At 42.7% G+C, this 18020-nt stretch overlaps 1 protein-coding gene across 2 annotated transcripts in view; it reads left to right on the forward strand.

Moving 5' to 3' along the window:
- Positions 1-18020, forward strand: part of cntn3a.1 (contactin 3a, tandem duplicate 1) — a 136415-nt gene that overhangs the window by 97622 nt on the left and 20773 nt on the right. For both annotated transcript variants that reach the window (XM_083769096.1, XM_083769097.1), the window contains exons 12-13: positions 14918-15045; positions 17603-17778. In XM_083769096.1, the coding sequence (XP_083625222.1) occupies positions 14918-15045; positions 17603-17778 (304 nt within the window). The remainder of the gene's footprint in view (positions 1-14917; positions 15046-17602; positions 17779-18020) is intronic.

Genomic DNA, 18020 nt, shown 5'->3' on the forward strand with positions numbered 1-18020 from the left:
TCTTATGAAGGTTGTGTATGCTTTGTTGATCTTTGAATGTCATCACTAGAATTGTGAATTGCATCACTAGATCTAAGATATGCAAATCGCCATGGGTCCAGCATGGCAGGTAAAATGGAACAAATTACGTTCCAACTGTTAATTGAGGTGTAGGCGACAGGACTCTGGCGAGGTCGCTCATATGTCATAAACCACCCACTGTTCAGGTTAAATGTTTTCTGGATGTGGATGTTCAACAGACTCTTTGTCCAGCCACTCATTCAAGTTGTCCCTGACATACTGTAACTAACAGACTTGTAGTGTTCACGTGTGTCACTCTAACAATCTGGAAGTCACAAGATAGCACAAGACAGCAGCACACAGAGACACGTGCAATACATGCCACCCTGGGGGAGTTGAAAAACAATCTTTAAGCCCACGGGAACAATACCCTGGGAGAGGAAGAGGTTGAAATGATCAGCAGCTCAGAACACTCCCACCAGCTGGTCTGGACATGCTCTGGGGACACGGCCAGCGATGCCATCATCAGGGCCTGCAGACTTATGGTCGTTCACATGCTTGAAGCCTCTGTGCACGTCAGTCACTGAGATATTTACTGGGCTGGCCTCCTCGGGCGGGGCCATCTCCGGCTGGTTGTGTCTGTTTACATCGAGCCGAGCAAAAGGGGTCGTCATCTAACAAGCGAGGGAGGTAGAGGGGCTTTCTACACGGTTGGTTCTCCCTCTGAAGTCTGTTATTGTATTTAACCCCCAGCCACATACTGTGCACACCTTTCTTGCGGTTCTCTGGATATCAATACATCCATCTGCCATAATCCCAGAGCCGTAGGCAATATTGCGCACGAAGTGCTGCAACAAAAGTCACCGTTAATCCATGGTTTCTTTGGGATATATTAGAACTGACTTCATTCATCACAATGAAACCTATGTTCTTCCTGATAAATCCTGTGACTATGTAGGCTACTTGTTGACATAATTCTCAGAGAAGCATGCCATAACAGTTATTTGACCACAATGTCAGGCATCAAGTTAAAACCTAGAACTGCCGCTGAACAAAATAACATCAATACCAATCTATAAAGCATGACAGTGGTAGTATTAATATACCGGTAGGTTCCGATTGCTCTACTGCTTCATAATCTGGTCATCTTGCTGCCTAGGGCAGATCCATGAATTCTTCACTCCAACAGAGAATACTTGAGATAAATGTAGGGGCATTTGTCAAAACCCTGAAGCATACCTTGACCTTTCAATGTGACAATGCCCTAAACCTAAACCTTAACAAGAGAATCCACAAAGGATTGGCTGAAAAAGAAAGGAATGTAGAAGCTTATAGAATTTCCTGCGAGTAAAACCCTAGACCCTATAGGTTGAAGGAGTTCTGTACTGAAGAGTGAAAAAAAATCCCAAGCAGTTGATATAAGAGATTGAAGAACTTCTCTGAGGCCTTATAGGTGCGCTTTCATTTTCCATAATGTGTGGATACTGTATTTCTCTTAATTCCGGTTACACACACACACACACACACACACACACACACACACACACACAACTTGCTGTATATTTGCACAGAGACGAGGCGATACCACATGTCTGCTTTCGCTTCCACAGGACTGTGAAACAAACTGGAGAAAACAGTGCAGTGTGGTTATGCACCAGTGGTGGAGTCATTCAGATACAGTATGATCCATATCAGCTCTAATTGTAGCCAGAACTGTGCATATGCTACACAGAAATGTACCTGATGCAACAGTTTCCACCATTCTGTTGGATAACATCTTTATTTGTGCAGGCGAAAATCTAAGCAGGAGGCAAGGCACACCTGCTGGTACATGCAGTGAGTTAGCGGGGTTCCAAATTTCTCATTTGATCTGGGATTAATTGTTCAACGTGCTCAGCAGCTTTTGCAGTGCCTTGCCTCACGGATATCCATCTTCACCACAGTGGGGGAGCAGGAAACTTAGACGACCCCCCCACTCCCACCACCGCACACGCACGCATGCACACCTCCCTCCACCTATACATTAGAGAAGCTAAATAATAGTGGGGCTAGCAAAACTCATTCTTGATACAGCACTAAGGCTGTGACATCATGGTTAACAGGAGGGGATACATTCTGTGGTCCCAGCACAGAGAGTATTTGTTGCAAATGCAGTAAATAGAGTAAATGTGAGATCTCGGTAGCAAATATAGGCAATCCCAAACCAACTTCACATGCTAAAATCATATAAATAAATAAAGTCTGGGAGTCGATCTCCAACCAAACAGCCATACAGTAATGTGCATCATCAATGGTACACGTGGGAGAGAGAGAGAGAGAGAGAAAAAGAAACCTTGTTCGAGATTTGATTTAACAGCCCTGCCCCGAAGAGGCTGAGCTGAATATAAGATGTTGGGGGTTTAGCATTATTGCAGCATCTCTCACAAACCAATTCCCCTGTTCCTGGCTCTTTAGCATTACTTTTCCTCCACATGGAGATGGGCGATGCTGCTACCCACTGCTATTACAGGAGTGGCACAGCACTAATCCATCCCACTGGTTCTACTGAAATACCCATAATTCCTTCTAATCTTCCTGGGATAATGTTTTCGAGGATCTGCAGGAGAGGAGAACAAATCAACTAAGTACAAGGCGGGATCTGATTAGTTAATCAAATCATGTGGTGGTCCTAGTTACAGTGCAACAGTTCATATCCCAGGCAACAGGATAGCCTTATAACAGGATTGCTGTGCACTTAAACTGGGAGTGGCAAGGTTAACAATAATATGCTTACAATAATTTAATTTTTGGCACGGACCGCTGCCAGCTCCTAACAGATATAGGATGTGGCACAATATTGGCAATTACGTTGAAATAGGAAGTGGCACAATATTGGCAATTACACTGAGATATAGTGACCAAGTTCAGTGTTATACTCAAGTCCTTTGATACCAGGAGAAGACCAAGACTTTTGGTGGTTAAATACAAAACAAAGAGCGCCTAACAAAATTGTGTCCAGACTAAAAGGAGATCAGGACATATTTGTCTCAAGACCAGACCAAACTACAACCCTGACTGTTTATTTATTTATGCATACGTCATACATGTATCACCTCGCAACTAAAATCAGTCAAATGTGTTATACAACCGGTTCATTCAGAGAATATGCAATGCCAAACATGATCAGATGGATGAGCAATAAGACTGCATGCTTCAATCTGTATTCTTTTGAATATTGCAGTGCTTGTGTGAATATTTCCAAGTCTTTCTATTTTGCCTTTATTGCACAATCTATCCTCTTCATTTTACGGCCACTTAGTTCTTTGTTGTACCATGGAGAGACCAACCATGGTGTGAGATTACAGCCTGTAGCTCACTTTAACACCAGCCAATAAGGTCGGTATAAGGAAGTGCTTGTTTACTTTATCTCACTGCAAGGGTTTTATGTACCCCACAAATTTCTACCAACACCTTAATTGCCACAGCACACCCCCAGAGAGAGAGAGAGAGAGAGAGAGAGAGAGAGAGAGAGAGAGAGAGAGAGATACAAGGCATTTCTAAAGAACAATCCCTCTATCTCCCTTCATCTCCCACCATTCCCTTCTACCTTTGATAAGGAGGAAGCCAGGCACTGTTGGCCGCATGGTTTAATGCCAAGTCTAATCCATGTGACATCTCATATCCATAACTCTTTATTATGGTCCATTACAAAAGGAAGCCCCTTGGCTCGGTTAGGAGAATATACTTCCTGCTCCCCTGGGGATGGCCGCTGTAGCAAAGGGCTAATGTATTTTAATTATTTCTGCCTTGTAGGCTTTAGCAGACCATTCTGTTCATCTTGGAAGGTCTAGGCTGCCTCCTAGGGATCTTTTTAGAGGAGGGGTGTTGTAAGATCTTTCTGAAAAGCGTGTTACTGTGTGTCTGAAACATTGGCTCAACCCCATCACACCCTCCTGAGCAGTTTAGATTAGAAGATGAGAGGGGAGCTTAGAGTCAGGATTTGCTGGTATATGCATTTTCAGTGGACTAATTAATTTCGAAGGATGTTAAGTAGAGTCAGGAAATTCTGATAAAAATACAGTTGATGGGCAATATCAGAGAATGATAATCGAGACAGTGCATTCTTTCCCTGGGAGGAAAAAAAACACTTGTGTGAAGTACTGTACGTTGTTATTTACCGTCCTAAACAACCATTAAAGTCCATAGACTTGGATTGTGACCAGTAATTTGAATTAGGCTCCAAACAGTCATCACCGAACAGTTGCAGCAACTGTTCTCTACAAGATGCACACTCCGGGCTGTCCAGTGGACCTCAAAGCACTACTACCCCAAGCTCACGCCTCAGGTCGATTCACCCGGAGGGTATTACCAAGCCACGCCCTGGAAACCCCCAAGTCAAACACCAAATGCCTTAATAGCAGCTTTCTCCACTCTGCTATAGAGCGTCGCAGTCCCTCCCCCTTTCAGAACAACGAGTGGCCCAGGAAATGGTTCTCCATTCATTTTCACCATAGGCGATTCCTAAATTATTTATTTAAAGACGGTTACGCCGCGGACAAAGCCAACTCGGATCGTGACAAATCATGACAATGAACACAATGTTTTGGGCCGATCAAATAATTTATAAGAAGAAAAACAACAAAAAAAGTGTTGTAACCTGCCGTTTTTTTTCTACTTTCTAATTATTTGTTTGGCCCAAAACATTGTGTTCATTGTCATGATTTGTCACGATCCGAGTTGGCTTTGTCCGCGGCGTAACAGTCTTTAAATAAATAATTTAGGAATCGCCTATGGTGAAAATGAATGGAGAACCATTTCCTGGGCCACTCGTTGTTCTGAAAGGGGGAGGGACTGCGACGCTATAAGGACATGGAACAGCCTTCACCCTGCGGTTGTTGGAGATATTACATCTAGCAGTGTTCACGCCTTCAAGAAAAGGCTGAACAAACACCTCCTCAGTATGTGACTGTAATCCCACAAAGGACTGTCATTCATCCAACATTCAGTTTACACATATGCCTGACTGAGTAGCTGCAGATCATTGATAGGCTCTTTGAATGTGTTTTTCTCATAGCCTGCATCTGCCTGCTTAATTAAAAAAAAAACCCAAAACATCAAAAGTCCATAGACTTGTTTGCCTCATGTATGACGTAATTTCAGAAAGCCATGCATTGGAGGGGCTAGCGCCCCACAAAAACCTGCTTTGCTTTTACCTCTGCTATTATTCAACATTTAGAGTCCAGAATTTGAAAGTCTATCATTTCCTTTCTTGTGGCAACCGTTAGTTCTTCGAGATGAAAGGAATCACAAGACATGTTCCCATGGCAACCATCATGAATACTGTATATAAATCTTCTTGTTTACACATGTGAATGCCAATGATTCTACGCCATTAGTATGCCTTTCTATCAATTATCTCACGCCATCATTTGGTAAGGCACCATCTGTATTCATGAATAAGAAATGTTAGCAGTTATTGTTTGGCATAGGCCAAATTAATTAGCAGCACAGCAAATGTCCTAGTTAAGGGCTTGAAGGGTGGTTGATAGCTGTTTTAGGCAGTCACCTGAGTCAAATTAATTCTGTCTGTCTCTGTAGACTTTTTCCAGAATATGTCACATGTATCATCAAGATATATCCTCATCCCATATGGTCATCAACTGAGTTCTAGTTTTATTTCTCCACTTTCATTGCATTTCGATAACTAAGGGGCCTAACTAATCTGCACACAGAGCACGTTTTTCGGATTTTTAGCTCCGTTTCTCCATCGGTTTTCCAAAAAAACGCGTCCAGTGTGCAACCACCTTAAGTATAGAATTATAACATCAATTCACCATTGATTTGATCAAATCAAACAGATAATAGAAATTCTGTACCAAGCGTGATCTTTAATGCTCCTTATATTATTCACCACATGAGACTACAAAGATTAAGGCAGATTGGAAATGGAAAATGTTTTCTGATGATAAGAAAGAAAATACATGAATACATGAGTGAATGGATCATATGAATCATAATTATAGTTGCATGGCCTTTAGAGATGCTTGATGTTTTATCTATTAGACAACATCTTTGAGCATTGCGTGTGCTCCATCAAACCTAACATTAAACAAATTGCTTCAAACAACCTTCTGCAACAAGATCCCAGATTTGTAACGTTACTGTACATCTCATCTCAGAATATTTATATTGTTAACTAATTAACTAAATAATTAATTAATGAATTAACTCATTCGGTGACAAGGTCGCCTTTGGACACCTATTTTAATATCAATTGATTACGGTGATCAACTGTGTCCTATATGCGTTCATAATACTCCGGTAGTGGTTCGTTGAAAGAAAACGGGAAAAAGAAATCCTGCTGGCTTATGCAGTTTTTAGAACGCAAATATCTCGGATTCTTCTTTTTAGACCAAAAACAAGCTTTATTTGCGGCTCATTTCTCTAAACGATATGATCCTAGCTTACAAAAAGTATGTCTTGGGTGGATTAAATGACATTCGTGGCCGTGGGACATGTCACAAACTCGCCAAACTCTAGAGTGTCTGTGAGGTCTTGAAGTTCATTATCTATACCTGTGAAGCTCTCAGAAGGTTCCCCTTTGATGACTTTTCCTAAATATTCGATTCAAATCATCTATTTTTTTCATCTGAAACATTTTCTAAATATGATTTTAGGCATACTACCTATATACTATACCATCCCTGCCGTTGTTATGAGCATCGTGGCTGTCACAGACATGCGCAGAAAAAGTTCAGTCAGAAAACCTCAGTGCAGTTGCTGCCGGCCCGTTAATTGGGCCGCCTCAGCATCACGTTCACATGATTCACTTCATCCAATCACACACTCATTCCATCTTTATACCGGCTATTTAAACTGGAAGTTTGCACAGCTCAATCTCCTTGCTTGTTTGCTGCTGCACACTGATGCTGCTGCACACTGACACTGCTGCACACCGACACTGTTGTGCTGCTGTCTGCCTAAACCTTTGCTGCTCACCCTCCTCCACCCCAGCTACCACCTGTCGTTTTGGATCTGCTGTTTAGGTACGGGGGATTCGGAGTCCCTATGGTTGGGACTGATGCGCTTGATCTTAGTACCTAAAAAGCAGATCCAATTAATCGCCAAACCATAATAAATATATTGCTCATTTTATATTCAAATATATATTCCATCCATTCTTGAGTTGTCCTGACTGAACCTACTTTGGAATATTCCCCATCTATCTACTTTACATGTAGGCCTACATTAACAGTGTGCATAATGTTAGGGGGGGGGGTTTCCAAAGTTCTTTATTGTTATTCCTATTCTGGTCATTCCTAAATCTTATTATCTGTTGGAAGTGGCCATGTCTCAGCCTACTGCCAGTGGCTTTGTGGCTGAGAAGCAATTTGACAACAAGCAGACTCTGAGAGAGGATCCGTGGTTGGGATACCCAGAATCTTTGATAAGCCTGTTGTTGACATAATGTCTATACAGTACATCCTGGATGGATGGAAACTCACTTCCTCTTGATTGATTGAATACTATATTAGACAGTAATGCATCATAAATTGAATTAAAGCTGCAAGCAGCGATGGCCGGGGGCCTTGCATCCCTGTCCAAGTTAGGGGCAAATATTGACCAATCAGAGGAGAGAGCAGAGATAATTAATTCTAACGAGGGACGAGGGTTTTCAACCGAGTTCAGTGAGGCGACTCATGACTCTGTATGACAAACCGTTTTAGAAAAATCACACTTGTGTGAAGTGAGGGGCGCCTATGTTTGCTTTTGTACAGTATGTTACACGGGGGGGGGGGCTGCTTAACTCTTTGACTAGCAACGTTGTCGCTTCCTTACCCGGCAAGCCGGAAGCTAAATTGTCTAAAGCTAATGTGGCGATCGTAACATTAAAAGTCATCATATTTAATTATTGTAACCGCAAGGTAGCGACGATTTTTTAATGAGCTCCTAACAGCGATGTTCTGTTCTATGACCTCAATCTGACCCTCAATTTCCGAGAAAAATGTGGCCAAAGATCGCGCTTATAGCGGAAGTGGACGGCAGGGAAACATTTCATTGACAGACCAAAAAATGAAAACATAACACAGGGTCTAACTCCTTTAGCGCCATCTAGTGTTAGCATGTGCACACCTAAGGAATGCCGCCCGTCCGCTCTCACTCTACGGAACTTGTTTCCCTTCCGGGTTATTCAGGAAGGTGGGGGCCTTTGTTAGGAGCACATCACCACTCGCATTAGCTCATAGCCCTTAGCATTACAACCAGTTACATTTGCTCAGCGATGCGGTACAAACTCACAAATGATTTACAATCGTCAGCGCTTTGAAAATCCTGTTATAATGGAGGCTCAACGGAGCTGGATTTAAAAATCCCATAGCCTGTGGGGCTCTTCATACTAACCGGAGGAATGATAAATGGTAAACAGTCGGCGCTTTCATATATGGAGTATACGGTTGTCTACGAACATACGCATAGATAGCAACAGTAGTATACCATTAGCCTCTGCGTAAATTACAGAGAAAAAGCTAACGGCGTGGTCCAAATGTGGAGGGGCAGCCTGCGCACATCAGTGTAGTCAAGCATGCACGGCAAGTGGTTTTGTTGTGAGTGAGGTCAGATCAGAGCTCTGCTCAGTATTATATCTGTCTTTTTTTTCTGTCCGGGGGGGGGGGGGGGGGGGGGGGTGCTCCAGTCGCCCCAGCACCCTTACTTCCCTCAGCCATGTCTCCACTGTGGTGCTGTCTGCGAAAATGGGGGTGTGCCTTCTGTATTATATAGGACGGTCTTCTTAAATTGTAGTCCACGATCAGCTCTTTGGTCTCGTCGATGCTGAGAGACAGGACATTCCCGTGACACCATTGTGTGCGGTTCCTCATCTCTCAGTCGTCTCATCTGGCAACTTGGCAACTATGTAGGAGCTGTGCATGGGTGGTTTGGTCCAACGTACCAACAGTCCTACAGTCATGAGTCCAACACCCTATACCCAAAACCCAACCCTAAACCTAACCTCACAGGAAGCCACGGGTTAGTTTTAACCTGCCAAGGGTTAGTTGTAACCTGCCACGCATGTCGGGAGCCACGGGTGAGTTTTAACCTTCCACTGGTTAGTTTTAACCTGCCGCGCATGTCGGGAACCACGGGTGAGTTTTAATCCGGCCATAGGGTAGTTTTAACCTGCCGCGCATGTCGCGGCCATGGGGTAGTTGTAACTGTTAGCATGTCTAACAAACGCACCCCCACTGTGCAAGTGTGCATGACCACGCAGTCGTGGGTGTACAGAGGGTAGGAGATTTACTCAGAATGCAGGGGGGGGGGGAAGAGGTGTTGGATCCCATCCTCACTAGTGCCGCAAAGCCAGAATCCAAGTGGGTACGCAAACATAGTGTCACTCCCTGTGAGAATGTGCGTGAGACAAGCCCAATCTCCCCTGTGTATCACTACTAGGCCTCTCAGATTTCCTGCACCTCCTGCTTGCCTCTCATTGAAAATGAATTACTAGACGTGTCAGTCCCTTTCTGTGTAAGAAATCCCTTAATTGAAGCAACAATCTGTTGTTTAATCACTGTCTGATCAGCCTTTTAAGCTTGATGTTGATGTTGAAAGTACGTTGTGAAAAAGTGGTGGCAGATGCTTTACTTGAAGGACCACTTCACCACTTTTCAACCGATCTTCACATAATTGGTCCTCACTAATGTGATAAAATGCCACAATTTTTTCCTACTCTGTCTGTGTCTCATAGGAGGGCTGTGGGCAGTTCAGAAACCCGTCCACCAGTGATTTGTTTTTAAATATATTTAGATTTTTACGATGCCTTCCATTTTTGCATTGCAACTTTTCAGGAATAGAAAGCTTGACATTTCTAATAACTTGGATTCAACATTGATGATGTCACTGATGGACGCATTTCTGAACTGCCCAGCCCTCCTATGAGACACAGACCGAGTAGGAAAAAAATAGTGCCATTTTATCATGATCATTAGTGAGGACCAATTACAGACAGGTTGAAAAGTATTGAAGTGGTCCTTTAAGTTTAAGGAAAGGCGACCAGTAATAAAATAGGCATGGTCTGTAAGCTGTACTGAATTAGGCTAGATCACAATTATTTAATTCAATATGACAACAATTATCATACCACCTTTAAGCACATCAGCTGGTTCTAATGAAACTCAATTGTCAAATGTAATCATTGATTAATTAAAGAACAGATATGTAACAGGGGGAGGCAATACAATTTCAATTTAGTATGGCATAATTTATGATTATTTCCCGTCAGTGTGTTGGGCACCATCAGTGTGTTGGTCGAGCACCATATGGTGCCCAGGTCTCGTGACATGTGACATCATCAGGGATGGAGATGTGTAGACCCTGATGTCAGTAAATGCGACCTGCTGTCGCAGTTAAGCCCATATATGGAGATCCCTAATGTCATCAATATTGGCCGCAGCAACTCTACATCTGACCTCACACCCTTAGATCTGGATATAATTATGTCAGAACCTGTCTCTAGACGGGCCTGCCCCAATGTTTAGTGCAGCCGTGCCCGGCAGCCAGCAAAACCTAGTTCTCAACAGGCCCGAAAATTAAGGCCCGGCCCTACCTGGGCCCTCATCAAACCCTGTAGACTCAAGAGAATGTCCCTGCTACCACCCTTAGATCTCCATATGGAGCTGAACGGTTCTGACATTCCATATGTTGATCTGACCTCATCAAACCCTGTACACTCAAGACATGCTCCTTATATAGCCAGTACAGAATTCATTCCATGTTGATCTGACCCCCCATGATAAAGCGCCATCAAATGATATTGTGGTAGCCTACTGTGCCCAAAATACTTTTAACTAGACCTGTTTGGATGTTGAATAAAGAATAAAAATCACACCCGTGTGAACCAAGTGGTGCAACTCCCCTCTCTCTCCACCCCCCCTCCTCTCTCTCTCTCTCATTAGCAGGCAACAGTCTGTCAGCACTGTCTCTCTCTCTCTGTTTCTGCATGGCACAACAGCGCCCCTACTGGTACTCTGGTATTATATGATGCTCATAATCACATAGGTGAACACAATCATGATCACATAGGTGAACACGGACATTGCTGGTTGTAGGAGTGGTTGCACCACTCAAAAATGGCAAATGAAATGAAGTGTACATTTTGTAGTGAGCATAGACTTTACAGTGTAACACATTGCACTGTAAATACCACGCACAGCACAATACATCAATCAGGTTGTTTTGGCAATGCAAGAAATTAGCATCTTGGCAATGTTGACATTACTAGAATTACTAGAAAGTGCGGGAGTTGACTCCACATGTAGTAACGGATGGGTTATTAGTTATTATTATGTGTCCTTATTAGTGTAGTGTAGTGTAGTCAACACGTTATGGCTCATACACACTGCCCGGTATTTGCTCCGATTATGCTGTCGGGGAGCATTTTTGGCGCTGACCGACAAAACGGCTGATCTGACGTTAAGCGGTGCCTAAAAGGTAGATCAGGATCTACCAGTATAGATCACAAAGGCTTTGCAGGTATAGACCACATGACATGGCCCTAAAAATATATATAATTTTAATATAAAAAACGATTTTTGCATCTGCCGCTTGAGATGACCTGAGATGACTTGATTGATTGACATCAAAAAGGGCCTGTCAGCTCAAACACACAATGCAATACTTGTTGTTGCGTACAATCATCAGTAGCAAAGTCAAATACCAAAAATAAAAACCAATGGGATGATAGTTTTATTTGGTGGGTATATCATATGAGCTGGTCGTTTTGAAAGTAGCTCTGAAGTAAAGAAAAGTGTGGGCAGCCCTGGTATAGATGATTATATATATATATTCATTCCGTGGGTAAATCCCTGTAGGCTACCCACATATTGGTTACCTATTACCTATATTAGCCCAATATTGGCGTTACGCATTTCACTTGAATAATGTTGTGTGTGCGCGTGCGGAGAAAGACAGTTATTTAATGAAACTCAAGATTATAACGTCCTGTCTCGCTGCCTCCGTGTATAGGCTGCATGGCTATTCCTGTGTGTGTGTGTGTGTGTGTGTGTGTGTGTGTGTGTGTGTGTGTGTGTGTGTGTGTGTGCGTGTGTGCGTGTGTGTGCGTGTGTGTGTGCGCAATGAAAAGTACTCGGCAGGCGAAATGGCAAATTCGAACGGTGTAATTGTAATAGTTTGGCACAAACCAAGTACTGTGGAAGAACAATGTTGATGTAACTAAGAGATTCGCTGAGTAAGCGATATTTTATATACAGAGATTTAGAAGGAATAAGCAAAATCGTGAGGCGAGAATTCCTCCGCGAGTTTTTCTCCTGCGGACAGGACTGTCAGGGAGACTCGGAGATCAGAGCAGCACAGGGGAGTGGCTTAAAAGACGGGGTAGTAGTTGCCAGGTTGGCGAATTGTAAGCGAGTCGTAGTGTGTGTTGAATGGCATTTGTGGGCTTGTGAATGAATTTTCTCACATGTAATTTGTGCTCACTTGCATAGACCTGGCGAATTTAGCGTGGTGAAAGGGCAACAGTGTTCCGGGGGTGTGGGTGCTTGGGGCGATAATGTTTGTAGTAAACAAATGCATTGCCGCCGTGAGTGTGGACGGGAGGCATCTTTGGTGGCACTGCAATGACCAGTGTTTGGCGGGTGGTGTCGAGTGTTGGCGTTGGGCACGATAGGAGGAGATAGGTCCCGAACACTGCGAAGGTAAGTGTGTGACGTCACTGCCGTGTGAGTGTGTGTGGGTGTAGTGTGTAAGATGGTGTTGTGGGTGTTGCAATAACGACGTAGCTGTTGTGGCTTTGGGTTTCTTGCCATGTGTTGGGTACAAGTTCTCACTTGTTAATATAGATATAGATGGTACATACAGTATACTGCCACACAGCCAGGGTGGTGGAATTAATTTCAGTACAGAATTACTCTGACATTGAAAACAATGCATTGAGATAATTGTAACCACTTAGTGCACATCACGTATTTGCCATGTCCGGGGTTCAAATAAACTGAAGACCCCTGTCACATTATCCCTGCTCTTTGCCATAGCTGGTTCCCGTCATTTGACACATTAAGATAATGGTTTAAAAACAGAAAATTGTGAGCTCTACGCAGGGGCCGTAATCAAAATGAATTGCCAAAGCCTGTTGTGCATGCATGCCTGCATGGTCTCCCTATGCAGTACTTAAGCAATAATGACACTGTTAAGTCATAATGCATGAACATAATGCACTATAAATACAACAGTTTCAATATTGCCACATATTTATGAGTTATTTCATTACGGTAAAGTAGTCATACTGTACTTGTTACATTTCTACAGCTCTCAGCATAATTTATAGGGATCTTATTCGAGGAATGAGATGTCAAAAACAACATCATATATTACTGCTTGCACTGAAGTGATCAAATTAAAATGATTAGTCTGTAGTCCATGCAGCCTAGCCTAGGAGACAGTCAACTCATAAGGCTAAATAATAAATAAACCATGTTCTTATTCCATTCTATCCTTCAATAGTTTCCATATTTCAACTCTAAAATTGGGAACCCTATGAGGGAGTGCATAAGTCTCTTAAGAATACATTTTAGCAATAGCATCATCAAGTTCCGATCAAGGAAAAAAGAAGTTAAAACAGAAAAGTTAAATTAACGTTTACAGCAAAACATTAACATTGGACAGGCTTATAGTGAATTGGAAGAGGGAGAATATCTTCCTACAGCCACATTATATTCTACATCTGGATCCTCAAAGTATGGATACAGTGTTTGGTCAGGACCCAAAACTAGGATGTGAGATGGGTCACAGACAAAGAATAATTTCAGGGCTCAAAGGACAGCCGTCAGTCGGTCGGTCCATTCACCACTTTGACCCCAAACAATACTGTAGTACTAGATTGACTACTGGCAGGATTGAAATTGGCATTCTCTTTGTGGACCCCAGGCGATGGCTTCTACTGATCTAGTGCTACCGTTATGCCATATGTTTGACATGCTCATGCTTTTTGAACAGAAAAAACTTTTTGAGCTATAAGCTGCTGTGCATACTTTTTCTGCTCCAGCGACAAATGGATGTGTAATTGTGTATAACTTTTTCTTTTACATTTTCAACTTGCACACAAATTTTCTCAAAATCTAATTAAATGGGCAGATTACCATGAGGCTCAGTGAATGCATCTGCATTCATGCCACCTGTCCTAGAAGATGGCCCCTACTGATTTGGTGACCCAATGGCAAATTTTCCTAGTGCCACCCACAGGCCAACATTTCAAATTGCGTACATACACGATATCTCAAGTCAAAATATAAGCATCAGTTTACCATACAATTACACTTAATGCGGTCAGCAACTTTTTAGGGCTTTTTAGGGGATTTTAGGGCCTAGCTAGGCTGCTTGCAGGGTTTATACTCATTGTATAGTTTAATTTATTGGTGCCTTGGCTAATGGTTAGGGTGAAACCATTTAGGAAGCACCAGTGGTAAATGGGCTGTGGTACAGTTTCTTGTGTCAGTGTGCTTTTATTAATATAAAATATTCCCCCAACTTTGTGTGTAAAGGTGTGCATTCATTCCTATTGCTATGCATCATTTAAACATGAGATGCCCAAAAAGTGCTGAACAAAGGGATCGGGAGAACACTCTCCCCTCTGTAGAGTGATCTTGCAGTATAGCGCTATCAAGTGAAGTGCTGAGAAATCAAAATACAACTCTTCACACCAACGCTCTACTCAAGTCTCATTGAAGCACAGGGAGCCAATTCACTGAGATAAACTTTGCGCTAAACTTTTAAATGCTTTAGCACATTTTTTTGTTATATGGGTGTCGATCCATTGGTAGCTGGCCTTTATATGGTGGTTACCCGGTTGTAATTTCCTTTAATTGTAATTCTTATGTGCACTGTCAGCTAACTTAATATGGTGATACATTCCTACTCTCTTTTTTAACTCCAGAGTTTCAGTCTTGGATAATGGAAGTCTACGGATTTCCAATGTTAGTAAAATGGATGCAGGCCTCTACACATGCGTGGCCAGAAACCAATTTGGAGTGGCGAGCAGTGCCGGCAGCCTGTTGGTTAAAGGTGAGCAGTTCTTCTGAATCCAATTTAGGCACGGTTGCTTTCTTTAGTATGTAGAAACTGCTTTTGATTCTGTATTATGGTTATTTATTAAGGATTTTCGTGTTAATCTGATGGATTAGTGATACCAGTGTAGGTTTAGCTATTCATTCTGCCTTTTATTATGAACACATAAATAACTGCTGCATTTTAAGTCAGACATAGAGCAGTGCATGTACTGCTACAGTATAAATGCTACTTTTCATTTACATTACATAGATACTACACACAATTAGTTGATTTGCCTTAATGCCACAGACGAAAAACAGTCTAAGTCCACACTATTGATCCATAATGTATAAATGATAGATAAGGGTTCAGGACAACGAGGCCTTTTCGTGGAGGGGTCAGAATGAAATTTGGACTTAGACTGTTTTTCGTCTGTGGTACTCTGTATGTATAACTGTTAAACCCCAGTTCCCGGTGCCAGCATACGCGTTCACTTTAAAAAACACACCCCCACACACCCCCCCACACACACACACACACACACACACACACACACACACACCCCACACACACACACACACACACACACACACACACACACACACACACACACACACACACACACACACACACACACACACACACACACACACACGTTACATAGCCTACACTCGCTACACATTAGAACAAGCACACACTGTTTACCTTTCGTCAGAAGCTTTTACGTGGCGGCAGCGTCGCGGTACAAAGGCACAAATTAAATCCGAAATGTGGATGGCAGAAAATCCACCAAGGACAGCGATCCTGGAGTCGGACTTATGGAGGTTTGAAAATCCTCCTTTCAACTGGTTTACACTATGATTATATTTGAACCGGACCAATGTTAAAAGCTTCCGTAGGTCTCAACCATTATATAGACGTATACGTTGGGGTACGTATATACGGACCTGGGATATGACGCCACCTAGCGTCGACGTCCGTATACGTACCTGGGAAAAAAGGTTAAGAGTAGCCATGGCTTCAGACTCATTGCATTTCTATGAGTTAATGTTTAATTCATACTTTTTGCCCATGTGGCTAAAAGTCATCCTCAGTTTGTTTAAAAAAATGCTTCTGCAAGGTAATGAATTTCCAGGACCTTTCTAAAGAGCAGAGTCAACAACAGTGCTCTATTAACAGAATGCCTTGCTAATTCCATCTCACAAATTTTGAATTGCAAATTGGTTCGTATACTGTAGAAACCCATCTCCACTTTTTTCCCAAGGCTCTTTGGCATGCAACAAGAGCCTTAGCTATACAGTACATGTGTACATTTATAGCCAGTATTGGTCAACGATATTCAGGAAATTTCTCCAGTACCAAATCCAAGGTTCAAATACTGTATTTAGCAGTCTCCATTTCATCCCAGGGATGAAATACCAAGCATAACAGAAATACAAATGTAATCAATTTATTGAACAGTAGAAACCCAGAATTCTCATACATTGTCAACAATTATTATTCTTAAAAAAAGTCAGCAGCAACATAATCTGACTTTACAAAAAGTGAGTTACCCGTATCATAATTAATGATGAAAATAAAGACATAAATATACGAAACATTTGCCGCCACTCCAAGACAAGAAAACACGTATTGTATTATACCAAAAATGTTACCTCCCCATATTTACGCATAGGCTACTGCATGTTATCACGCCACAAAGGAAAACACCATAGGGACCAAATTTGCTGTCAATCTTAACAATAAATTAGTGCAACAACTGTGAGATGAGATGGGCAAAGCTTTAGCAAAAGCCCATCTCTTGTTTCACAGCATTGTGCCAAGCTTTCCTGTGGCTCACCTGAAATGTGCCACTTCAACCACGTCAGTTCCCCTGAAAGGGGAAGCAGATATACAAGCCAGCTTGTTTTGACAGAGCCGAATATAGACCTTTACTCCCCCTGACATGCTGCGTTGGCTTGCCTGTCCATTAGATGCTTATGACATGCATGCATAATTCACAATGGGCCCGCCGTATGGCCCTCTCAGCCCATTCTATACTCCCTGCACCGTGCTGCTGCTAAATGAGACACCCAGTGGAGACGGACCAAAGATTATGTTGATGTTCTTTGTCTGGCCACACACGGAAGCAAATTATAGACTCTGCTCTGACCTGTGGAAATGGTAGATCCCTCCTCTTATTTTCTTTTTTTTGCTCCTCGCTTGCTCATTCTTATCTCTCTCCCTCTCTCTCGCTCTCTCTCCACCCCATGGGTCTTCGGTGACGCATCCAACCGTGCTTCAATTGATGAAAATTGCAATGCAATTTAAATAACTGGCGGAAATGAAATTAATATATCCTGAGATCTGTCATTATGTTGTGCTTATACAGTAGCATTCGGCACCAGACACTTTCACAAAAGCATGTTCATGACAGTGGCGCTTTTTTTTAAGAAGTTGAAATAACAAGGAAACTATGTGTGGAACCATGGGCAGCCTGCGGAGGAACCTATATAATGCCTTCCTGGCCTGCTGTGTGCATTATGGCTGCCCTCATCATAACCCTGTCCTGTGTATGACCATGTGTTCCTAGAGCCGACGGTGATCACCAGTCCAGCGGGGCACCTCGATGTCACAGTGGGCGAGAGCATCGTCCTGCCCTGCCAGGTGTCTCATGACCCCACGCTGGAGCTCAAGTTCACCTGGTTTTTCAACGAGCAGCTCATCCACTTCGGAGCTCACGGAGGCTATTTTGAGAAAGTCGGCGGAGTAAGTGCTTTCATGCAATCTCTGTAGTCGCTTTTTCTATGGTTATTCTCTCAGAGGGAATGAGAGGGGGATATATGTAACACAGCTCATGGATCATGATGACATGGTCTGCGCCTACGTACAGTTGTAGTGCATCAATGCTTTAATATGATTTAAACGTCTCATCTAGTGCTTTTTCTTTTTAGCCATTAGTTGACCATTTATTTTGGCTAAAGTGTGTTGGCTGTTTAGACTATAGTAAA

The sequence above is a fragment of the Protomyctophum parallelum genome (assembly GCF_964188405.1).
Source record: "Protomyctophum parallelum genome assembly, chromosome: 7".
Classification (NCBI taxonomy): domain Eukaryota; kingdom Metazoa; phylum Chordata; class Actinopteri; order Myctophiformes; family Myctophidae; genus Protomyctophum; species Protomyctophum parallelum.